We start from the raw sequence: 26,185 nt of genomic DNA, 5'->3' as shown, positions 1-26,185 counted from the left end.
GAACAAAGACAAAAGAATCTGGACCCATCATATCTCTATGTGCCACACACCTTTAAACTTTTTAATCTGTTTTTATTCAGGAAGTGAAATTAAAACTTTAAACTATAAATACAAATGCCAAGGTATTACATGAGATATCCAGAGGTGTTATGTTTTTTTATTTCTCACAAATAATTCTTATGGAACTCAACATACATCTGGGAAACAAGTTGAAGTTTTGTATACAATGGAAAACAAGTTACATAGTTATATCTCAATTTGCCAATTCGCAATTTCTACCTCATACAAACAAAAGCTCAGTAAACAGGTATAATTTATTCAGTAAAGGTAGAGCAACTCTGCATTAAGCAAGCTGTCTAAAACCAGGTGTACTTTACGACTGTTTACTCAGTGACATCACAAAGTTTAAAAGTATTTTATTTATATACTGTCACCAATATATATATATGTATTGCAAAGAGGGCCAAACACTTGCAAAAATGTCAAGTTTTACACATTTGTGTGAGTATTTTCACCTTTCCCACCCCAAACAGCAAAGCAGTCATTGTTTTCACACGATCTCTTTAATTTGTCAAAAAACCCCCAAATAACTCCATCTATATATCAAGGAAACTGAAGAGCAAGCTTAACAGCAACTTTAATTTATAAGGGGAAAAAAACAAACTAGGAGTATCCATTTTAGTTATGACCTTATGTAGACCTGAAGAAAAATGACCACCAAGAACAGGTTCACTAAATTTATTTAAAAATCCTAAAATGTTTCTTACAAAAACGCATTACATTCTGCACACTGCTCTGAACAAATGCCAGGGATATGGGGCCTACCATTTTCTCCCCCTTCAAAGTAAGATACAGTGTACATAAAGCAGGGTGTTCACAACAATTACAGAAAAACAGTACAATTTACCACCAACAATGAACAAAAATAGAATTCATTCTCTCTGCCACTTCAAAATTTCAATGTTAGTCTCGTGCGCCCTTCCCCCCCATGTATCTGTAAGGAACTAAAACATTACATCTGGTGTACAGCAAAGATTCCACTACACCTCAAATGCAGAACACCTATGAAAAGCAGAGGAATGTTGGCTTTTTAAACAGAAGCAGATAAAAAAAAAAAGGGTGCAGGACTCCTTCAGTTCTTCACTAGTCTTAGAAAAACTTTCCAGAATACTGCTTCACACTATAAAAAAGAAAAAATAATCTTGCATTAGAATCCTTCAACATCTGCATACTGCTTCACACTATAAAAGAAAAAGAAAAAAGCATGTATTAGAATGATGGACCATACATCTTGCATCAACATTCATAAAGCATATTAAATTACAAATTACTAACACATTTAAAAATACATAATTTTAAAATGTCAATGGCTAATAATTATATTAGTGTATTTCAGGCATAGCTAAATATTAGTAATGTAAAGCCAAACATTCCAGTTAAGATATTAAAACTGCTATAGCAGCCAGAATGTTAATACAGCAAATGCTATCTAGCTGTTAATATTTGGCAGAAAAGGCAAAGTACTGTCAGCAAGGTGTGAAATGCTGCATAACAACCCCAAATCGATTTCAACTTGTCCTGTAGAGGCATGGTCTGTGCCATATGGCAGACTGTGATTTGTTGTCAATTTAGTTATCTAAAAACAACAAAATCACTAGTCTTCCACACAGAACTAGGCCAACATCCACTGAAATCTTCTATATTCTACAGGCTCTATGTAATTTATTACAAGTAGTTTTTTTGCAGCAGTTTTCACCAGAGAAATGAGAGGACTGCTTGGTTAAGATGTCTTCCAGCAAGATTAGTTTTGAGGGTGTCTTCATTTTAATTAGAATGGAGAGCAGAAGAGAATCAAGGCAGAACTACCACTAGAGAAGTTAGGTTCAAATAGTTACTTAAAACCTGCCTTCTTAAAAAAATGATTCAAAGAGGAGAGCAGTTTTATAATATACACGTTAATTTGACAGTAGGGACAACAATAAACTTTAACTTGCCTGTTCTGCAGCAAATACTGTGCATTTTGTATCTGGTCCTGTGTTCCCGTAATAGTTATTATCCGATCTTCTGAGCCTTCTAATGGCTCATCAATTTTGATCGAAGCTCCTGACTCATGACGTATTTGCTTGATTCTCTGGCCTCCCTTTCCAATAATAGATCCTGCCAGCTAGGGAAGAAAGCAAAAACATTCCTTTACTGATACAAGTGGCTTTCCAAAAAGTTAGAGAAATACAACAGCATTTGAATAGCTTCTACTAATTCAGTTTTAAGTGTTGCAATGGGAGCTTATTTCTTTATAGCATAAAAATATCCCCTACAGTATTAATTGCATAAACACAGGTGAGATAAAACTGGGAGAACCAGCTCTCATTTGCAAAACATGGGTTACAAGGACCATATCTATTACGGAATATTAACCACAAGTAGAATTCTTTTAACGTGTCTCTGAGGACAGAAACCAGTCAAGCAATACACTGCTGGCAATTTAAAAGCACTTGTTTTGTATTAGAAGTACATAATGAAGTATTTTAAGTATTTCTGATTTACTTTCAAACAGTCTGAAAAATGGCTGTGACTTTTTTTTTTTTTTTTTTTTAGAGAAAGCCTGAGTGGAAAGCAAATCAACTTTACTTACATCTTTAGGAATCGTTACTTGTGTTGTGATGATGGGTCCACCAAGATCTCCGTATGAACCACGACCCCCTGCGTAAGAATAGTCTGATTTAAGTGTATGCATCAAGCCCTTTAGTAACTACATAATGAACTACATGCAAAGGTTCTATACGAACACTTACCATAACCAGAGCCACCCTCAAACTGCAAGAGAAAAGAGAAAAAAACTTTAACGTTAACAGCCATGTTTCACTGACACATTTTTATCTTAAGCATTATATTGCTAACTTTGAGCCTGTTTAATCAAACATTACAACCCTCAATCTGATATAAATACAAGAGTGTCATGCCATCAAGGGCATCTGGAGGCAAAGATGGAAGACCAGAAACAAAAGGGATGGGTGGCAGAGATCTCATTAACCTCTGTCCATTAGGACCAGAGGCCATCTTGCGCTGGACCAGAAGTTGGATGCGATGATTCTTGCAGGTCCCATCCAACTCCAGATACTCTGTGATTCTTATCCTGCCCTATCAAAACTTTTAAGAATAACACATAAAACTACAAAGAATTCAGCCATGCCATTTTACCAAGGCAGTCTCACCATCTCAGCTTCTTGTAGACAGCTGTTGATGCTGATCTACTTGTGACCTCTGTACTAAACTTTAGAATTACAAAATCAGAGTAGGGCCTTATTAATACTACCAAATACAGTTCAAAAGACACTCCAGTCTCCAGTTCTGGGGCAAGAAGTCTGCCCAGCAAATCGTCCAACTACATCTACACCTTTGATTCTGACTATGCTACAAACCCTTTATATCTCAGAATAAACAATCACAACATGAATTACTTCTGCTACATATGAACCACCATACACTAATTGTAAATGACTGCAATGAGTCATGGCAATGGCCTTGTTATTTTTAGAATTTGTAAACCTTCATTTGACATCAAGGTCTCATTTAATCTAATGTGTTTTAAGTGTGCAAAACCATGTATTTATACTATGCTACAGAAGCAGAGAATAAATATATGTGGTTCTCTCAAATTCAACTTCTAAAGAGACTCCTGGGGTCTGTGAGAGGAGGCTGGAGGCTGCCTAAAGCTGAAACTGTCAGCCAAGCTGGTGACATCTCAGTGATAGTATTTAAGAAAAGAGTAAAAAACTCCCAGTGTGCACTGACTGCAAGAGTCAGCAAGGATGAAAAAAGTGCTCCAGGAACTGGAATGGAGACTGCCCTGCAGCCCATGGAGAGAACCACACTGGAGCAGATCACTACTCTATAGCCCACTGAGGGATGCTATGCTGACAGCAGGCAGAAATGCCCAGAAGGAAGCTGCACAGGCAGATACCTGTGCCCTGTGAAAGGACCAACACCAAATTAGTCTGTTCCTGAAGGACTGTACCACACAAAGGGGACCCACACTGGAACAGTTCCAAAAGAACTGCAGTCCACTGGAAACAGATCATTTGAGCAGCTCCAGAAGTATCATTCCATGGAAGGGACCCTACACTGGAGCAGGGGAACAGGTGCAGAGAGGAAGGAGCAGTGACAGGTATGATGAACTGACTGGGAATCTACCATTCCCTATCACCCCTGCACCATTCATGGCAGAGAAATAGAAGAGGAAAGAGTGAAGGAGTGAAAGCTGAGTCTGTGACAAAGTGCAAGATGGGTAAAGGTGTTTTTATGTTTCTCACCATGCTACTCAAAGTGGCAGTAAACCTACTCAAGCCAACTCTGCTTTGCCTGTGGTATTAATTAGTAAGTGATCTGCCTATCTCCATCATGAGCCAGACTTTTCTGTCTTACTTTCTCCCCTCACTCTACTAAGGAAGGGGCATGAGAGCAGCTGGGTAGGCCCCTGGCAGTCAGTCAAGTTCACCCACTCACAAGTAAGGGTCCATAGAAGTTATAATGTAACAACTTTCCCAAAAAATATTCCTTACCGTCTTTCTTTTTACATCAAAATGGAAGCTATTCAGATCAAAGTGTTGAGCTTACCCTCTGTCTCTAAGCAACCCGTATTGTCTAATCATGTTACTAAGCAATACATATTATAAGACAATATAATAGAGCTCACAGTGGAGTGGAGTCCAAAATACAAGACAATGAAGGACTCTGCTTAATGTTAAATTGAGAAGCTAATCACATAGCATATTGCATACACACAAATATTGCTGCTGGTATTTGCCACAGGATACCTTTTTGGACTAACTTCTTTTAAGGAAAATACCTTTCCTTGATCACATCTACCTCTCCTCACTACAAAACAACAGAATTTAATAGCAGTTGCTGTGTATGTAACTAAGAACTGGCTTTTCACATTAATTAATCAAAAGTATTAATCTGGCAGCATTTTGCCATCTTCAAGACATTGCCAACACCTGATGTACTCTGTAATTTCTACAGTGGAGTGACTACATCCGTGAACAACAGAAGGGCTACAGTTACCATGTACCTGGACTTCTGTAAAGGCTTTGACATACTCCCCACATCCTTCCCTCCAAATTGGAGAGGGACTGATTCCATGGGTAGGTAGACAGTTTATTGAATAGGGATAGTTACATCCAGGGGGCAGTGTCAATGGCTCAGAGGTTCAACAGACATTAAGCGGTGTCCCTCAGGGACTGGCCTCCACTGGGACCAGTGCTATTCAATGCCTTCATCAATGACACAAACAGATTAGGTACACCTGCAAGTATGCAAACTAAGTGGTGCTGTTGACACACCTGAAGACTGGATGCCATCCAGAGGAACCTGGATAAGCTCAAAAAGTGAGCCCACAGGAATCTCATTCAATTTAATAAGACCAAAAGCAAGGTGTTGCACCTGAGCTCGTGCAACCCCCAGTACCCCAGTAACACAGGCTGGGGGATGAACAGATGAAGAGCAGCCCTGCACAGAAGAACTTGGGGGGGCTGGTGGGTGAAAGGCGGGACATGACCCAGCAGTGAGCACTTGCAGCCCAGAGTAGCAACCGCGACCTGGGCTACATCGAAAGGTCAAGCCTTGAGATCCCAATACGAGTACTGCATCTAGCTCTGGGGGCCCCAACATTAAGGGCATGGACCTACTGGATTAAGTCCAGAGAAGGACCACAAAGATTATTAGAGGGACGCAGCATCTCTCCTGTAAGAGAGCCTGAGAGCTGGGATTGTTCACCTTGGAGAGGAGAAGGCTTCAGGGTGACCTTATTGTGGCCTTCCAGCTCCAAAAGGCAGCCTACAAGAAGGCTGGAGAGGAGTTTTCACACAGGCATGTAGAGGAAGGACAAGGGGCAACAACTTTAAATTGAAAGGGCATTGGTTTAGTTTAAGTATTGGAAAGAAGTTCTTCACTGTGAGGGTGGTGAGGCACTGGAACAGGTTGCCCAAAAAAGCTGCAGACATCCAATTACTGGAAGTGTTCAAAGCCAGGCTCAATGGAACCCTGAGCATCCCAGCCTAGTTCAAGGTTCTCTATCCATGGCAGGTTGGAATTAGATGATCTTTAATGTTATTTCCAACCAAAATAATTCTGTAATTCTGTGATAACATCCCAAAACCTATCTGATCAAATGATAAATTTGCAAATAGATTGATAGGTAAATATAGTTTATTCACAAATAAAAGTGAGAAGCTACTTCAAATATTTGCTGTTTGAAATAAAATCCCACATTACGGAAATAAAACAAAACATAAATCATAAATTATGCACCTACAGTGCATCAGTTATGGAGAAAGTTACCATCTACCAAAATGAAAATACTGTGTAAAGGAGGCAAAAGAGGTACAGAAAAGCTCTTCTATTTTTACCAGGCTGCTGCATAATTCCACATTTCTATTAACATTACCTGCCTTCAAAGGACACATCATTAAGTCTGCCCCTAAATTTAAAGTCAGAAGACTTTATAAATTTTAACAGGCACAAGCTGCTATGGACTACACTCAAGATCTCTTAAATCTGCTTTATCACTTAACTCATTCAATAAAGCAATTTTCAAAAAACAGGCTGAAAACACTCACCAACTCTGGTGGCTGCATGTCATCACAGGCATCCACATGACACTGCATCATCTTCCAGACGCAACATAAGAGGAAGAAAGGAAATCCAGGTCATACAGACTTTTAGAGAATGTTGCAACCAAACAGAATGCAAAGGGGTACAAAGAAACCCGTGTATTACTAACAAAGACTCGAAATTATGTGATTTAGACCACTTTCAAGACTAACTGGCTTTTAATTTTACTTTGGTGCAACTCTAAATGGGCAACTCCTGTTTTCTTTCTCTTTCTATGGTATTAGCAGATTTTTCCTCTCACTAAGAAGCTCAGAAACTAATGGCAAGGCAAAACTTAAGCCTTCTTCTTTTAGAAAACCTTTTTACACTTTTACATGTACAAATACTTCATCAATTTTTTAATTGTGCCATCTACTAGAAAAAAGTTTAGTAAGATTGAAACAAGTAACTGCAAGTGATTATGCCAACTGCAGGTTAAGCAGGAAGGACACTGCTTCTTATGTTCTACTATTCACATACCTCATCCAGCCAGCAAGTAGACTAACAATCTACTGCTGCCTAACTATATTAGAAACTTAAATTATGTTTCTAAAATATATGATATATGGCATTTCTTTCTTTCAGAATTTTAGTTTCAGCAAGTGATGTTTATTTGTGCAAAATTAGTTTCTGAAACAGAGTCTCTTAGCATACATAACATTTTATGTTGCAGACTAATTTGGCTCGTCACTACTCAAAACCGGAACAGAAACAAGATGATAGATGGGCTGGATAAGGCAAAGAGCTTAACTTTTACATATAATAAAAAACCCATCAGTCCTAACTGATGTCAAATTCTTTTGTAGTAAGTTTTTCTTTTGTAGTAAGGTTTTTAAGAGTGACCTAGGAAAGTGAAATTTTGTTACTTCCTTCCAGCAATCTGCACTAATAAATAGAAGAGTTGTCATACATTCCTCCTTTACTCATTTTTACATGCCCCTGAGAACGAGGGTGTTAAAAAACTCAGAAAATTCAGGATTTTTCAGATCACCATAGCTCTTAAGGTACACAGGATTTGATCTAGAGTAGTTACACACTGTAGTAGTTACACTTCTATATGCTGATAAACAAGTCTGTACTTTGGAGAAAAAGCTTCAGAACAGATTGTAAGTCAAATGAGCATTTAAATGGCAGTACATATTTATACTATAACTTTAAGCCAGGCTAACAGATGAGTATCATCTTAAGTGATTAACTCTGTACGGCCAAGAGGAATTTACCCATCTTTTAAAATCAAAATGGGTTTTTCTCATCTCAGCATTTACAAAGCTGTCAACACTCTGTTGTATCTCTGGAATACAGGAAAAACCACAGTTCAGCATCCAGTCTTAAAGACTGTCAACTGTTCAATCTTTCTGCCTTTACTGAATAAGAGAACTGGCAAAGGAGGACTTTACCTTTTGGTATAATACTTGAAGCTGTGATGTCACACACTCAGTGTGAAAATCTCCTTTTGCTTACACAATTTAGGATACTAGGATCATGATTAACTAAAAGGAGAAATTAAATACTATCTTTGTTGGGAAGTAGTTCTCACTTTAACTGGCTATAACACTTGGTCACAAAGAAGCCAAAGTTACGAGCAGCTGCACTGCTCATGAAAAAGAAAATGAAAAATTATTTGTTTTTTAATGGAAGAAACCAAACTAGCAGAAATTACTCCATTTGTGTGTAGAAACTCATTACAATAAATTGAAGGACAAGTGACAGGCTAAGATTAAGTTAAAATTGATTTTCTATTCTAGCTGAACTGGAATAAAAATAGAACAAAAATAGAACACACTACTGCCCAAGAGTCAAGCTAAGTAAGACTGTGCTCAACCAAATACCCAAAGAAGGGCAGGCCGCGTAGTTTATGTACTGTAGCACAGGCTTTATAAGCTGCAAACAGAAGAACACAAATCCTAAGATCTGAAAACATGTAAATACAGATAAGCAATCTTGGAGGTATACTTCTCCATTCTTACAGTTTCTTAGCATACTACCATACAGGAAACAGATTTTTTTTTTGTGACTGCAAATATATGTAACTGCAAATCTTTCCTTTTATTATTTCTAATAAGCATATGGTATTCTTGCAGTTTGGAGTTCCAGTAACTCTTATTCCCAAGGAGTTCATGTGAAACCCATTTCGGTAGCCCATTTCACAGGTCTTTTTCATTTCTGCCTTCTACACAAAAATTTAGAAGAAAAAAAATAATGTGTCACCTGTCATCTTAAAGAAGGTGCCAAACAAAGCCAGAGGAAAAAAGAATATTGCTACTACAGAGATCCACCTCTGCTGTGGTTTAAGAGCAGCTGGCAACCGAGCACTACAGAGCTGCTTGCTCACACACCCCCCCCCAACCCCCAGTGGAACAAGAATCAGAAGTAAAACTTACAGCTTGAGATAAGAACAGTTTAGTAACTAAGAAGAAGTTAAAAAATCCAACAAGGAAAACTAACAAAAAAAAAAAGACATGACCACCACCACCATGGCCCAAAACAATAAAAAAAAAGAATAAAATCAAGGATACATGATACAACTGCTCACCACTTTGCGCACGACTGCCAGGCCCCACCCTCAAACCCCTATGGACCCCCTGTCTGGGTAACTGCCCCAGTTTATATACTGGGTATGATGTTCTATGCTGCGGAATCTTTCTTTGGCCAGGTCGGGTCACTTGTACTGATTATAGTGCTTCCCAACTTCTTTGGTGTACCTACTCAGTGTCAGGGCATGAGACACTGATTAGGTGCTTGACTTGGTATAAATACTACATAGGAAAAACGAAAAACATCAGCATGTTATCAACATTATTCTCATACCAAATTCAAAACACAGCACTGGACCAACTACTGAGAAGAAAGTAACTACGCCAGTTGAAACCAGGAGAACCTCCTGGATTTCCTACCAAGGAGGGAATCTTGTCTGAGAATAGCAGGTGGCTGCTGGGGCATGGCAGTTCAGAATGCAATATAGAAGACTATCTGTATCCTTTGTTTTAAGCTTCCACACACTATGAGATTTCTTTCTCTCCCCAGAAAGAACTGATGTAGGATTCAACTAAGCAGTGGCTCTACCTCCAAAACACTTGGAATTTAGAGTGGAATTTCTGCAGAGAAACTAGACAATATAGATGAATTTATTCAAAAAAGCCATTGCCTTCTATCAATTAGAGTCCTCAGATGTTCTTCCATAATCTGTATTACTATATCAATGCTCATGTTTGCCAACCTTTAGCATTAAAAATGCTTGTTAAGAATGTTGTGTTCTCACCAGAGAACACTGTTCTGACATGCTCTCTCTATCTGAAAAATCTCCCAACTGCTATTTTTGTCATGCTGATTAAAAAAATCTGAAAGACAGCCAGTGCAAGGAAACCTACAGAGCTGAGCACAATACAAATCACTGAATCTTTTTGATGACAGGGAGAAAGAAAGAACACAGAAGAGTACCATTTACACCTCAAATATTCATCCACAGGAGGACCATTTGTATGGACAAAACATTTTGGTTTTAACATCAGAACCATGTATGTCCCACATGAAAGTGCATGCAGGTCAGCATGCTAACTGTGCTTAGGGACACAACAGAGCAAATTTTAAACTTGTACCATGCCATCGTAACGGTCTCCCGGTCTGCCCCTTCGGTCATAGGACATCAGATCTCTAAAACGAAAACACAGCAGCATGTTAATTGTGTTACGTGTATTATAAACTAGCTTGTTTATTCTTATCTGAATTTTCCCATTCACGGTTCACATATAACTTTGCAAACTACTCTACCCAAGTACTGAGTAAGACAAGCTCTAGAACTACTGACTATAGTCCTGGCAACTTACTACATCAGAGCAGGTAATTAAATTTCAGTAAATTTCAGAATACTCTTGTCTAATACAGCCTCAATCCTGCATAATCACTACCAACATGGAAAAATCACTTAAAATATGAGTATGACTCAGATTTACAACATGAATTTTTGTATAATGCAATTATCCAACAACTCACCCGCCACGAGGAGGTGGTGGAGGAGGAAGAGGAAGATTACGAGCTCTGCTGCCACCTCTAACACCACGACCTGGTGGAGGTGGTGGAGGTCCTCTGCGAGGGCTCATATCATCATAATCTCTTCTTGAGGGAGGCATAGGTCGTCCACCACGACCAGGGGGCATTCGATCAAAACCTCCTCTTCCACGCATTGGAAAGCCCACTGGCCGTCCCCTTCTATCATCAAACATCATTGTGAAGCCACCATAGTCATATGTTTCATCATAGAAATTGGGATCATAAGGCTGGGCCCGTCCTTTAATTGGAGACTAATACAAACAAACAAAACAATTCCCCAAATCAGATAGTTCTATTACAACTGGCGTATTTAATTAAACCAACACATTTATGCATTTGGAACACGTTCTTGATCTCACAATGCTGCCAAGAAAGGAGATGCTGATGTGCTTCCTGTGAACTTAACTACAACAGTAAAACTATTTAGATGTGGCAGATACATTTCATTTTCCTTGCTCTTCAAATTTCTCATTCTGATGACATGCAAAGCATAAATGGCCCACTACTACCAAAACTGCTCATAAGGTGTACCGCAATTCTAAACAACAGAAACAGTTCCCAAGGTTCATAACTGTCCATCGTTTGCTGCTGGGAAAGTAGGAGGCACTAAATTTAAACTAGAAACTGCGAGACACCATTTTTCATCCCATTAATGTCTAAAACATTCATGAATACTAATGAAAGAATAAAATAAATTTAATAAACACTACCTCAGAGATAAGATCCAAGATAATCTTGATGCACTCAACAACTCTATCAGGTTTTCCACCAATAAGCACCACTCTGTCAGTTGAATGAGGACAACACTCTTGAAAGAGCTTAATGGTGGTCTGAGTGTTCTGCAGAAGAAAAAAAAATGAGATTATCAAATATATTTTAAAAAACTTTATAAAACCATTAAAATATTTTAAAATAGATTTAAAGACAATTAAGTTCCCACCCACTTAAATCTGCATGCTTGATTTTGAGTTATCACACAAAATTTGAAGATTGCATACTTTAAAGATCTTGCTGTTTTAAGTTTTGCATGAAGATGGAAAAAAAATCAATTTTCTCCTATTACAATTATGACGCAGCTACAATGCATTATTTATTAAGTATTAGAAAAAGGGACTACATAACCATTGTGAGCTTACATGCTGCATTAGCTTTCAAATTAAACATGCTTTGGATGCTAAGACAGCACTGTTGCTAGGATTATGTCTAGTTATCTCGCCTTTCTTAATCCATACAAACAAGTATTGGCTTATACCTGAACTGACCTGAAACTGCCTGACACAATGCCAAGAAACTCAACCACGTCTTTTAAGTTCACAGAGACCATTAAGTTTTTAGACTCTTACTCCTTCACTTAAAAAAAAAAAAAGGTCTTCCAGGAGTTAGAATTAAACAATACAAAACTAAACATGAAGTCTTTCCACAGTACATCTACTGTGGAGATGGTTTCATTCTCAACTGTTTTGTGTGTTCAACCATACAATTCTACACTATGCAGCACTTTGGTCTAAAGGGGGAAATTAATAAAATTTTAATACCATGAAGTAAAAATCCTTTTTTTAAAAACAGTACTCTACCAAAAATATGTTTAACCAAGTCCTGGCTCTGCCACTGACATTACTTCTGAGGGTCTGCAAGAAAGCTGCAACTTCCAGCTCTGTCCCACAACATCAAAAGCAGGTATGCAACATGTTGAGAAGGAATTACTGCACAGCGGATATTTAGATGTGCCACTTATGAACAGAAAACACTGCTTATTGAACAAAACAAAATCTCAGAAGAAGAGAAAGCAAGTACCTCTCTAAGTTCTTTAATTTTAGCACCCTTGACACCAATAATGCCTCCTGCCAAACTCTGGTGAATAAGAAGTCGAAGTTCGCAGTCGAAGTCGCTGCCTTTGTAGTGTTGATACTGTAAATAAGATGCATATAGGGAGAAGCAATAAAGATTATTCACAAAAATTCAATATTTGGGGTTTTAAGCTTTTTCTTTAAACAGAATGGGGTGGTTTAATTTATTGCTGAATTGTAGTTGTGTATTTCTTTTGCTATAAGCACAACAATTTAAACACTTCACTTCAATGTGAAGTATGAGTTTTCCCTATTTTTTACATTATTTATTAAATTACACTGCACCACTTGCTATTAAGATTTAAGAAGGCATTAAACAGTGCAACACTTATTTTTTGGAAAACAGGAAGGCTGTTCAAAATGTTAGTTTAATAAACAATGACAGACTTTGCCCTCTACCCAAAAAATGCCAACATGACAGCCATAATCCTTCTTTAAAAGGCTTTTGGCATTTTTCACTTTTCTAATTTCTTGTGTTTAAAAAGTAGCAAATATTCTAGAACAATCTCATTCAAAAGCTAATCTTTTCATTCTAAACAGAAGAAAATTTCAAGATAAATACCTCTTCTAAAGTAGGGATAATCTTCTTCAAGATTTCTCCAATTGTCTCTATATCTGCACTTATACTCAAGATGCTGTTGGAAGCCACAATGACAGACAATATGGAGAAGGTAGAAAAGAAAAAGCAGAAGTAAATTCTTTTTATCATCATGCACAAAATTTTAACAAGATTTACTACAAAGAAGAGTTTACAAGTATTCCCCATTTAAAGTAAACCTGTTTGCTCCATTTACAACACATGCATCTTTGTTTATGCCCAGTATATATGCATGAGAAATTTAAGATTAGGTAGGTCTTGCAGAGAGAGAAAGACAGAATGGGCTTTTGGAAGGGCTCAAATTAAGTGGGCAAGAAACTGACGCAGAACTGAAAAGTAGAAGTGAATATTCATGTTCCCCGCCACCACTAATTAGGATACCCTCGCTATTACATTCGTAGAACTGGCACACCTTCTCATATTAAATGTGAGGATATACAAGTGGTGAACGTCGTATCTGGAATAAGGTTATGGAACTCAGATTATTAATGGGCCCTCCAAGAAAACAAATACAAATGCAAGACAAAAAAAGACGAAACAAATGAGAAGTGAAGGAAAGCGAACCGGAATTAGCACTTCATCAGAAATAATTATGAACAGGCAATGTTGAGGGGAGCAAGGTGGGCCACAAAGACAGAGCAAGAGACTATTTTGAACCAATCTGATTTACAATGCAGCAAATATGCAACACTTGAAGCTGTGCTCCTTCCATTGAAATAAAATTAGTGGATTGTTTGGGTGGGCAACTCACGTAAAAGTTCAGTGACAAAAAGACTTAATGGGGAAAATAAGACAGAAAACTTGAAAAAAAACAATACACCGTCTATAAGGGGATACTATTTAATTATATCAAAGGCAGGTAATAAAATACATTTCTCTCTTTCTATTCAGGCAGTGAGGCATAAACTGTTGGGACATACCGCTCGGGGCCACTGCTGTCTGGGACTGAAACACTGGCATTGTACTGCATTGGTCATTGGCGTTCGTGGATGTTGGCATTGGGCATGGGTATTCAATCGGAAGTTGTCAAGTATGGTACCCGTTTGGCAACGAGCACATTTTTGGGCATAGCCAACCAGGGTTTTCACATGGGCGTTCAGGGGCGGATGGGCCAACGTCATGGTGGGCAACGCAGGGGCAAGTCGATCCAGTACATGGGCAACGGAGATATATGGCCAAAAAAACAAGGAGAGGGAAAAGGGGGAAAAGCAATAAATTTTAATTTAATACAAACTATACTCATTACTCTCAATTAGAAACAAGCTTAAGTTGTTCTGAAGACTAACACAATAACGGATTGCTACACCAACTGTGGCCTAACAGTATGGACTTTAAAAATGAGTCACTTGTTCTGACTAAACTACTATTTACTTTTAATAAATGATGTTTCAGTAGCAGGCTGGCTCATGAGGGTAGATGCAAAAACTGTCCAGACTGGTAGTACTAGAACCTTGGGCAAATCGGGAGTTTGTGTTCCAGACCAATCTAAATTATCTGGACATAGGTGACATACTGATTTACTCAAAAAAACCAAACACAAAAAAAAATCAAAACAAAAAAAACCCTAATTTAAAAAACCCTAAAAAAAAGAGGAACAACTAGCTGCCAAAGTTAGTGAGCATACATATGATTCCTGACCATTTCAACTAAAACCTCAACTCTAGTTGCGGTAGTTTATGAACTTAGTTGGAACTGATTTGTAATGATATACTGCCAAATCTTGTGCTGTACAGAGTCTTGATTGGAAAAACCATTGAAATTGTAGCTGATGTTAAGTACAGGAGTGTAAACAAATGGAATTTAAGAAGTGTTGCCAAGTTTTATAAATACACAACATTAATGCTGAGCATGTGTCTAATCACCAGAGTCAACCCCCTGCAAAATGTGAACAGGCATTAAGTCATGACCATTTAAAAATACTGCCAAGTAATAGAATTAAATATTCCCTCAGTGTTTTATATTCATATTTAAAGCAAGAAACCTTAATATTAATGGTTTTGTGCTTCGTGGGCAAGCTGTTAAGGAACAGATGGATGATTTCATTTTGTTTTTTTGAAGGAAGTGAAAGAATTCCTCTATCACTGGGTTCAGCCAGCCACCTGCAAGGGTTTCAGCAGTACTATAACTGATGCACACATATGGGGAATGGTACTCTTAAGGGGTTTAAGTTTTGCCAATATTTTTAATTAGGATGGTAACTCACTTCAAGTGTGTAATTTAAGAGAATCCTATTAAAAAGTGATGAGATTCAATATAAACCTCTTGTCCCATGCATCAAGCTGGGTTTTAATTGAAACAGAAATTGAAGAACTGTTATCTACTCTGACAATCAATACAAATGGAGTGTAACTTGGATGCCTATAGAGTTGAATTGCTCCCATTTCTAGAAATGCACGCAATCAAGTTTTCGATGTAGTGCTCTGAAAGAAGCGGTTTTAAATTAGTTCAAACTCATATATACTCACGTCTGTACGAAGTGCTTTAATATTTTTGCCACCTTTTCCAATCACTGCTCCAGCATTCTGGAAAATAGTTTTCAGAAGTTACATTATGACAACTCAGCACAGACTACGTTTTTGAACTCAAGAGTAAAAACAGAAGATCTACTTTTGCTGGCCCAAGAGGAGGGGGGGAGGCATCACTTTGGCATAAAAAAAAATTACCAAAAACTCTTACAACCATGGAACACAGCACACAGAGAAAGATAACTCAGCTTTGCTGTTAATATTTCAATTCTAAAGAGAAGTTTTAGGCAATTCTGCCCATGCTGAACTTCTCATAGACTACACCTATTAAGAAAGCCAAACTAAATGAGTGTAATGCAGGTCAATTATTTCCTCCATTATCTGATCAGCTTTTTTTTTTCCTTATGGAATGTGTCTGCAAATTCCACTTTTAAGGTCCAAACATTTGATAATTTCAAGTGCTAATATTGTTTTACACATCAGTAAAGTAACTAATTTCTCAGAGCAGTATAAACTGAAAAAGGCTGAAATGAACGTTAACAGCCACCAACTTCATTAAAGCCACCAACATAAACAGGAATAAACTGACCAACAGTAAAAAATAGGAACTGGAAAACCACATTTTTACCAGCTTCTTTTAAAGATTTATATACAAAAAATATTGCTTTTATTACACTCATACATTATGCTAAAGCCATGCAAAATATTTATTGGTACTCCATGTAACTTGGCTATTGGTCAGAAATGCCACACAGAGTTCAGGCAACATTCTTTCACACCAACACAAAAAACTGAGATACTTCAGAAAGTATAAATCATCTGTAGCAACTGGAAATGCCAGAGCAAATTCACACACACCTTGAACTATAAACTATTATATACTATTTATACTTGTCAACAAAACCACTGCAATCCCTGAAGAGCTACTCCCACACTTCTTCCTGTTGATATAGTTGAACAAGCTTAGTGGATCTATTTGGGAGAATTACTAAAATCGTAAGTTCTCAACTCACACATTTAATCTAAAATCACTTATTTATAATACTCTAAACACATTCTTTTTCAAAGACTCATATACAGTCATTTGCCTCAAAATAGCTGCTTTCCACTCAAAAAATATCTTAGACTCTTTACTTCTCTACCTCTTAGCAAGTATGTATTTTTAATAAACCTCGTATTGATCCTTAGGGACTTACCCTTTTAAGAGAACCTGGAGGACAATTCCATTGCAATACACCTACAACTACCTACATACTGAAAATTAATCTAATAATCTATCACATTTCAAAGAAAAAGCACATAATCTCTCTACACTTATACCTCAACATACACTTTTCCACCACCATTTTGAACAATGCTACACACAAAACCAACCAGTAAAAAAGCGTACTTTGCTCTGAAGCAAGATGCGCAGTTCAACCATTTCATCGGTGTTCCGAGATCTTTTGAAGGCCTGCTCTTCCTCCATATCTTCTGCAGGACGTTTGCCTGTAGAGAGGTCCATAGGAGGGAAACATAAACATTTATTTAACTTTCTAAGTCTTAATGAAGTGGAACACATGCCAAATTTATGCTCTGTACTTCTAATACTTCTAATTCATGCCTATTAGCACAAAACTAATTACAGACGTCTATTCTGAGCATCCACAGCACAGAAACCAGTCTTCACGTCAACAGCTTTCTTACTGATTAACAGCTGAAAATGCATTTAAAAATCCATGAACTATGGCTTAAATGAGAATGCTGCACACAGTAAGAAATTCACAACATTTTAGACATGTCCAAAGGAATGCAGCATCACCCGCTTAGTAGTTATTTATAATTTCAATTGGGGAACACCTTTCAGGCATAAAGCTAAAATATAGTTTGTCTAATACTGAAATACTGGTGAAATAACAGCAAAGTAGCACTTCAGATACTCTGGGAAAAACTGGCACGAACCAACAACAATAATGCCCAAACTTCCCTGGTAATTCCTAAGAAATTTTCCATTAAGCTCTTTAGCAATACTTCATATACTTGCATGTAACAGTTACAATGAACAAAATGCAATTAACAGATATGCCCTATAGCATTCATACTTATTCACATTCTTCATACAGCTACAAAATATTTTTCAGTATTTAGTAATAACTTGCAGTTCTCGTGTCTAAAACATATCAACAGAAAGATTATGTACTTATGCTTCAAAACCATGTGTAATGACACATTAAAATAGAAGGCATTTAATGCAGAACACAAAATTACTGCTGATGCAAACCTACGGTAAATGTAAATCATTATAAAATTCTTTGAAATACTAAAATTTTTAAGAGGTGCTTTCTAAAAATGAATAGTCCTTTAAAAAATTTACCATTTGTCTCTGTGTTGGTAAAGGTCTCCTCCTGCTGTTCAGTCTCCATTGTCTCTTTTTCTTATGTAGGCAAGCAAAAGCTGTTGAAAAATAAAGACGGTACATTTTTTTATGAAAAGACAAACTGTACCTCATGCTAAAGTGAAAAAAATAACAAAAATAAACGCCTGCTGCTAGAACTTACCGCTATTATATATCCTTGCTGACAAAAACTCAAGTATTCTGGGCGGGATCAAAATCCAACAGCCTATTGCTTCAAGAGCCTATGAAAACAGCATACATCAGTTGTGAGTCTTCTCACGTTGTGAGTCTGATTCTGCTAGTCAGAAACCAAAGGGTTGACTTAAACTATTGCCGCAATTCTTTTCTTTATAAAAGAAAAAGCAAAGCCAAGCCAAACACCCCACGAAGAGAAGATAAAGGTGAAATCTGTAGACTCACAAACTCTTAATGTCTGAATTACACTTTTGGGTATACGCAAGTTTTAAGTAACCACATAATCTTAACGTTTTAAGATATTTGCCTCGGTTTCACTTTCTAAAGAGCACTACACCAAAATCTGGTCCTGCTATTTAGGTCAACACTATCTACCCTTAATAGACAGTTCTGTTATGGTAATCATCAGCATTTGTTCTACAAATTATCTACTAGCATGCATTTGTGTTCCTCTCAACTATAACTGATGAATAAAATAAAAATTACAACTTCCTACTACACTAAAATAACCTCTTTTTAAAAGTATCACTCTCTGCAGTTACATGCAACCCACGGCACGCACACACCCCCAAGACCTCCACAAGCACCTCTACTTCAGTACATTTTTCTGAAACAGACTGTGACCTGCTTTTAGCCACTAGATCACATTAGAGACAAGCGTAAATAAAAAAAAAAAAATTCCAACTTACTATCATTAAAAATGTGATTTACAAATAGAGTCAATCAATCACACATTTCCCTTTGCATTCCATTGACTTTCACTGCCTCAACTAACAGCAGGCATTCATTCTTGTATCTATAATCGCGGGAGGGGGGAATACGGGTGTGCAAGAAGCTGACTCTTAACTTATTAAAGGTACTCTCAGACAGCAATGTAATTGCTGCCCTGCTTGTAGGGGCTAAAAGCAGGCTCTGTCTTCCCAACACATGCCGGCATTTCCAGGTACGTGAAGTGGGCTAACGGGCATGCACAAGTTTAGTAATAGCGGGATCCCAGGTAGAGACTGCCAAGATTGCGCTGTTACGTGGACGGCCAGTAAGGAAGACACGGACAAAGTGTAACAGGCCTTTCAGACACCGGTTAATCTATATCCAACTATCCCAGGAATTTTAAGGCAGCGGGGAGCTATTATCAGCTGCAGTTACAATTCACGTCTTGGTCTCTCCTAGTCAAACTTCCCCATAGGTCATGTGCTCTCAGTAATCTCGATCAGCTAGGTAAATCAAGGACATTCACATAACTAATAAAGTCAGGTTCCTTATGGACACTAAAGGGCTAAAGCGGACACGAGAGGTGGAACCAGCGACCACAGATCTAAGAGCGGAGGAACGCCAGAGCGCCTCCAAGGCGCAGCGGCACTTCTCGCCTGCCCCTCTCTTCCCCCCCCTCCCTCCCTGCTTCTGCAGCCGCCCGCCCGGCGCGGCGGGGACAGGGGCGAGCGCGGCGGCGCTGCGGCACCCCGGCGGAGCAACGGAAATGGCGCCCTCCGAAATGGCGCCCGCCGGCCCGCTGCGAGGCGGAGCCGGGAGCGGAAGGCCCGCCGCCACCACCACGCGGCCGCGGGGAGCGCTACCCAGTTCGGCCCGGGCGGACACAAAGGAGGTGCCCGGCGGCTGCAAGCCCGGCGCAGCGGGCGGAGCAGGGTCAGCCCTGGCGCCACGGGCACTCCGCCCTCCCCCTAAAGCGGCGCGGCTGCGATGCGGAGCCCCCGCCCCCCCCGACCGGCCGCTACGGCTGCTTCCGCGCAGGCCGCGGCCCGGAGCGCCCTCGCTGCGCCCGCCATAATCCCCAACAGAAGCTCTCCCTGGGCACAGCTACCGCGGGCGGGCGCGGGAAGGCGGCAGCGGCCGTCGCGCCCCTGCCCTTGGAGCGCACCCGCTGGCGCTGCGAAACTCGCGCTGTCCCCGCGAGGCAACGGGGACAGAGGCCATCTGAGGGACCTCAGCAATAGCTAAGGCGGCGACACACCAGTGTCCTCCACGCAGCGTTTTCCTCATTCTACCGCCGACCTCACGAAAGCCCTGGGGCCACGGCAGCCCTCTGCGGTTGAGGCCCCACGACAGGAGACGGCGAGACAGGCCGTCTCGCACCGCTGTGTCACGCCGCGTCGCCGAGCGGAGTACATCGGCGGCTCTACCGGCCTAGGCAAGGCCTTAACCGGCCTGTGCCCTTCTCCCACCTCCCTCCCCTCCCCTCCCCTCCTCGCCGGCCCCGGCCGCACGGCGCCGGGGGCTGCGCGTACCTGCGCCCGCCGCCGGCCCCGCCGCGTACGGGAGAGAAAGGGGAGCAGCCCCGGACTCCGACGCGCACATCCACCAGCGCCACCCGCGATTGGCCCCGCCACCGCCCCCCGCGCGGCGGCGCCGCCGCCTCGTTGGGTGAGGCCGCTGCCCGTCAGCATAGGAGGCGGCGCCGCGACCCGCACCGCCCTCCGTGAGGGAAAGGACGAGACGGGCCCGGGGAAAGGGTGGCGCCGCTAGGCCCGTACCGCGGGCGGCCGGCCTGCCTTTCCTACCTGGGCTGCGGGAGCCGCGCTGGGAGCGCCGCGGGCAGCGAGGGGGCGGCCCAGAAAAGCGCGAGCGGCTGCGGCCGGGAGGCGAGAAAATGGCGGCCGCTCAAACCCCGCCTTGTGCATGCAGCCCGGCGCCGGCTGTGGCGAGACTCTCGCGATGATTGGACACGCGCCTCCCATTGGCTGGTGGGTGCTCGCAGCGGATTTGGGGAGCGCGGGCTCGGGCGCCAGGCGATCCCTCAGGCCGGCGGGAGCCGCGGCCGCCGCCGCTCGCCCCGGTGAGTTGGAGCTCTCGGCCCCTCCGAGGGGCTGCGGGGTGCGGCCTGTCCTCATTCAGGTGTTCCTCCTTCCCCCGGCTCTGCTTCCCTTCCTCCCTCACCCCTTCACCTCTGGTGAAGGCTGGCCCTTTATTTGGGTTAACTAGGCGATATCTTCGGAGTGATGGATATTTTGGGGAAAGCTTGGCGGCAGGGTGTTCTTTTGTTCACTCTAAAGGCCATAATGCCAAAAAACCCCCAATAAACACAAGCAGAACTCACACTTGGTGTTTCTTAAATATTCTTATTGTAGGTTTTGTTTTCGTTGTGTTCTGTAGAGAGATTGAGCTAGTCGGTCGCCCTTTCTAAGGGGTTGAACATGATCTATGCACAGTTAGGCAACCTGCTATCTTTTACATGTTTGTAGTAGTGACATGGATGCAGGAGTTGAATGCACCATTAGCAGGTGTGGTAGCCATACCGGATTGGGAGGTGCTGCTGACTTTCTCGATGGGGAAGAGTCTTGCAGAGAGGGATCTGAAATAGATTGGAGCACTGGGTAATTATCAGTGGCATGAAGTTAAACAAGAACAAATCCAGATTCTGCCCCTGGGATGCGGTAAAGCTGGGCACAAGTATCAGCTGTGCCCAGCAAGAGGAGTGTGTGCCCGGGCAGCCAGGAGGGCAAACCCCATCCCGGGGTGCAGCAGACACAGCATCACCAGCTGTGATTGGGATCATCCTGCTGGATTCAGCCCTGGGTCCTGTGTGCAGTGCTGGGCCCCAGAGTCTGAGAAGGGTGGGAAGGCCCTGGAATGGTCCAGAGGAGGACAACAGAGCTGGTGGAAGGGCTGGAAGGCACATCCTGTGAGGAGCGGCTGAGGGCTCTGGGTTTGTCTGGTTTGGAGAGGAGGCGGCTCAGGGGTGACCTCATTGCTCTGTACAGCTCCCTGAGGAGCAGACCTGGAGAGGGAGAGGGAGTGCTGGTGTGTTCCTGGCATCCAGCAACATGAGATGTGGGAATGGTTCAAAACTGTATCAGGGGAGGTTCAGACTTGACAAGAGGAATAATTTCTTTACCAAAGACAACAAGGCTAATGAAAGGCCTAGAGAGTAAGTGGTGTTAGAAATGGTTGAGGGAGCAGGGGTGGAAAAAAGGAGGCCCAGGGGAGACATTATTGCTCTCCACATCTACTTGAAAGGAAATTGTTGTAAGGTAGGGGTGAGTCTCTGAAGCAGACCTCAAGGTGTATGAAGGGAAGTTCAGGTTGGACATGGTAAATTTTTCACAGAAAGGGTGTTTAAGCAATGAACAGGCTGCCCAGGGAGATAATGGAGTCAGCATCCCTGCAATTGTTCAAGAAGTGATTGGACATGGCACTTGGTGCCATGATCTAGTTGGCATGCTGGTGGTGTTCAGTCAGAGGTTGGACTCAATGATCTTGAAAGTGTTTTCCAATCTGAATGATTCTAGTTCTAAGAGTACAATTAAACACTGAAACAGGCTTCCTGTAGAGGTGGCTGATGCCCTTAACCTGTTAGTTTTTAAGGTGTATCCGGACAATATCCTTAGTAACATGTTTAACTTTTGGTCAGCCCTGAATTTGTCAGGTGGTTGGACTAAATGATCATTCAGAGTCCCTTCCAGCTGAAATACTTCTATTCTACTCTGTTTGTGCAGAACCACTTCCTAAACTAACAAGAAGTTAGAGTTTATTAGCCTCTGATGTCCTTGAAATGACAGCTGCCAAGACTTGGTGCTGTTGCAGCCGAGTCCTGCGCTGGCTCTCTAGGTAACAGTGTTTCAAAGCCAGCTTTCTGTTGTCGGGTAGGAAGCTTTCAGTCCCGGACTGAAAGTCGCTCCTCTGATATAGGTGTTGATAGACCTCAGCTTGGTTCTGTAGAACCCTTCTGTTCCTAACAGTGCTGGTGAAGTGGGAGAGTGACATCTCAGGTCACTTTCTAAAGTAAACTATGTGTTAACAGAAAGAAAACCATAAAAAAAAAAAAAAAAAAAAAAAAAAAAAAAAAAAAAAAAAAAAAAAAAAAGAGGAGTTATATTTTGAAACCTACTGCTCTTATGGTTTGGGGTTTTTTTGTCCATTCACTTTCAATCTATAGGAAAAGAGTTTCAGTTATATGTTTCTAATTTAATTAACAGAAAATAAGTGTGGTTGCTTGTATAAGTCTCCATACTTCTCTTATATTTTGCACTTAACTTTTATGCTGATAATTGCACATACCTTTTATGCTGATTGAAACGTTAAATGTTGGAAATGCCCGTGAATTTCATTGTCTGTTGAAGTGTTTTTAATTTAAATTTTTTATACAATATAAGCATGAAACTGGTAATAATTTCAGTTTTTGTCAGAAGATTTAATATGTCTTTTTGAATTCCATTTTAGGGAATTCAGTCTCTTACCATAAAAGAAAATGTCTTCATCTAGCATTGTAGCAAGAGTGGAAACCTGGCTTTCATCCACATGGCACGTTAAAGTTCCTTTTACATGGCTGGAAGCATGCATTAATTGGATCCAGGAAGAAAATAGTGGTAGTAATTTAAGTCAAGCTCAGATTAACAAGCAGGTATTTGAGCAGTGGCTTCTTACCGATCTGAGAGACTTGGAATATCCCGTTTTGCCTAACTGCATCTTAGATACTCCCAAGGGAGAATTATCAGGCTACTTCTCCATACAGATTGATTCATTGGTGGATGTTAGCCAGCCAGCATATTCTCAGTTGCAGAAGCTAAGAGGAAAAAGCACTGTAAATGAAGAAGTGACAGCCAGTACTCAGGCATTTCAGAAGCCCTGGGAAGCAAAGCCTACTCGAATGCTGATGCTACAATTAACAGATGGCATACATCAAATTCAGGGCATGGAGTATCAACCAGTGCCCGTTCTCTGCAGTAATCTGCCTCCTGGAACAAAAATCACTGTACAGGGCAATATTGCGTATCGTCTTGGAGTTCTTCTGCTTAAACCAGAAAATGTGAAACTGTTGGGTGGTGAAGTTGATGCTCTTCTTGAGGATTATTGTCGTGAAAGAGTCCTTGCTAGGTTAATCGGAGAAGCTGAAAACCCTAATTCTGTTGGACAAGCTGGACATGAACAGATTTTTTCAAGGCCTGTGGATGAGTTAGAACATACTCTTGGCCCTTCAGATGAAGAGCTTTTAGCCAGCCTTGATGAAAATAATGACTTTACTATAAACAACAGAACATCTTTAGAAAGCGGATACTGTAGTAGAAGCAACAATTTTAATACAGCCTCAGGTTCACTGACTCCACACAATGGAAATGTTTTGCTACAAAGATCTGGAAGTCCTTTGCCTCACTCAGATGAACAAGTTTCACCTCCCATAGAATACGCTGATGGCTTTTTAAATGATTTTCCTTTAGAAGATGACTTTCTTCTGGAAGAAGAGATGCAAAGAGAGATGGAAGAAGTGCCACCAGTGGAGATGAACAGGAACATAGGTTTAATTACTGGCAGACTTCCACATACATCTAGAAGCTCCTGCAATTCATCTTTAAATGGCACTGGTGAAGAAGACAATGTGAATGAAAGAGATAAGCCCAGGGAAGCTATCAGCAAGGAAAAGAACATGAGAAGAACAATATTTGATGAAGACGGAAACAGCACTAGTAACTTTTTGCCGCACAAGGGCTTACATCAGGCCTGCAGTTCATCAGCTTTCTCTTTGGAAACTCCTCCTAAAGAGGGGCAGAATTATACAGACCTAGATGAGAGCAGATGTAAACACCAACACACTTCTGACAGCAGGGTATTAAATGATGATCCTGTATTTTCCTTAAAAATGGATCCAGAAGGAGATCAGCAAAGACATGATTCACAGATCTTTCCTTGCAAGGCAGTAGAGGCACATTTAGATTTAGATTCTCCACCTTTCACATATATTTCCCTTCTCCTTGCAAAAAAACCAGAAACTGTTACAATTCTGAAAGTTAAATGTTTTATCGTCACTCTCACTGGAAACCTCACAAAAAGCAATGGGTCCTGGAGTATAAAGGCAAAAATTTCTGATGGCTCTGCTTATCTTGAAGTAGATTTTGCTGATGATATTCTAACAAGTTTCATTGGCTTCTCAGTGCCTGAAATTAATAAGCTGAAAAAGGATCCTGCTTTACGTCTAAAACTTAAGGCTGGTTTAGAGAAATGTCAAAAACAGCTGATAGATCTTTGTTGTTTGATGACTATTGAGTTTAATCCATTTCAGTCTAAAGCTACTGTATTAATTCTCCAGGATGCTGATGCTAGGCATCTAGAACAATTGAAGAAACGTTTGAATAAATAATATGTGCAAACTTGCAGACTGTAGATTAGGAAATGCTTAAGTCAGATTTCCCTTGAAGAACTCTTGAAAGTTAAACTTCAAGTTAAGTGGTGTGTCTTTTATCAGGGATTTTAATGTAAAAAAGTGAGACAAGGAGATGACTAATTGGAGCAAAACTGGGCAGATTATTTCTTATGATGACAGTATTGGAATAAGATTTTGAATATTTGTGTCTTGACTTTTTCATTCTGCAAAATCCTGCATGTTCTAGATTGGTAATCTTGAGTAGCAGAATTTATCAGGAAATAAAAATGAATAAGCCATCTTGTTATTTTACTTTTTCAGGTACTTACCTGATTTTTAAAAGAAAGGTGCAGGAGACTTTCTGTTTTTTCTTGGAGAAAATCAGTTGAATAAATTTAAATCAAATACAGTCCCTTCTGTCTATGCCCATCTGAAGACTCAAATCTATATTCACTGTGCAAGAACCTAAAGTATAGAGAAATGAAAGATTGTCTTCTAAATATTCAGGTGTGAGGAAAAAAATCCAATCCTATGCAAAAAGGAGATTTAAAAACCCTCTATATTTTTACAAATAACTTAAAATAAATCCAAGTGTTTTAAAGTGTTTATTAGCAGAAAATTTATCATAACATTTGGGGATTCTTTTTTTTTTTGTCATGTTTATCTTAATCATTGCTAGTAGTTTTGAAACAAGGGGCAACTCATTCATTAACTCTTATAGTTACTTGACTAACCTTTAGAGAGTAGTCAAATATTTTTGCTGCATACATGTTGTATAGTATACTTCTTGCTGGTCTTAATTTTGATTGATTTTTTTAAATAATATATTAAAGTTTTCATTTAAATTTTGGTAGATGCTGCTTAGTCACTTTGAAAGAAAAATAAATATTTTGTTGAGTATATGGAGTATAAGAAATT

General features: G+C 40.3%; 2 protein-coding genes across 11 annotated transcripts; one reads left to right on the top strand and one right to left on the bottom strand.

Moving 5' to 3' along the window:
- Positions 1–137: 137 nt before the first annotated feature.
- HNRNPK (heterogeneous nuclear ribonucleoprotein K) lies at positions 138–20,831 on the bottom strand. 9 transcript variants are annotated; one of them, XM_038125381.1, is made up of 16 exons: positions 20,694–20,831; positions 18,146–18,224; positions 17,962–18,041; positions 16,999–17,108; positions 15,609–15,665; positions 14,064–14,107; positions 13,108–13,180; positions 12,493–12,621; positions 11,409–11,537; positions 10,642–10,949; positions 10,248–10,302; positions 6,618–6,668; positions 2,793–2,814; positions 2,633–2,715; positions 1,995–2,164; positions 138–1,241 (listed from the first exon to the last, which is right to left on the bottom strand). In XM_038125381.1, exons 3-16 carry the CDS (start codon positions 18,008–18,010, stop codon positions 1,208–1,210), a joined length of 1,314 nt encoding a protein of 437 aa, XP_037981309.1. In that variant the 5' UTR covers positions 18,011–18,041; positions 18,146–18,224; positions 20,694–20,831; the 3' UTR covers positions 138–1,207. The 9 variants fall into 9 exon arrangements, with proteins under 9 accessions (XP_037981309.1, XP_037981312.1, XP_037981308.1 ...); XM_038125384.1 differs by lacking the exon at positions 20,694–20,831 and adding an exon at positions 20,421–20,655 and having other exon boundaries at positions 138–1,180; XM_038125380.1 differs by lacking the exon at positions 20,694–20,831 and adding an exon at positions 20,421–20,654.
- Positions 20,739–26,168, top strand: RMI1 (RecQ mediated genome instability 1). Of its 2 annotated transcripts, none has more exons than XM_038125379.1 (2): positions 20,739–20,876; positions 23,353–26,168. In XM_038125379.1, the coding sequence occupies exon 2, from the start codon at positions 23,381–23,383 to the stop codon at positions 25,262–25,264; it is 1,884 nt and encodes a 627-aa protein (XP_037981307.1). In that variant the 5' UTR covers positions 20,739–20,876; positions 23,353–23,380; the 3' UTR covers positions 25,265–26,168. The 2 variants fall into 2 exon arrangements, with proteins under 2 accessions (XP_037981307.1, XP_037981306.1); XM_038125378.1 differs by lacking the exon at positions 20,739–20,876 and adding an exon at positions 20,933–20,968.
- The last annotated feature ends 17 nt before the right edge of the window (positions 26,169–26,185 follow it).

Source organism: Motacilla alba, chromosome Z (genome assembly GCF_015832195.1).
Source record: "Motacilla alba alba isolate MOTALB_02 chromosome Z, Motacilla_alba_V1.0_pri, whole genome shotgun sequence".
Classification (NCBI taxonomy): Eukaryota; Metazoa; Chordata; class Aves; order Passeriformes; family Motacillidae; genus Motacilla; species Motacilla alba.
The sequence above is the reverse complement of the archived record's forward strand: the minus strand, read 5'-3'. Positions and strand labels throughout refer to the sequence as shown.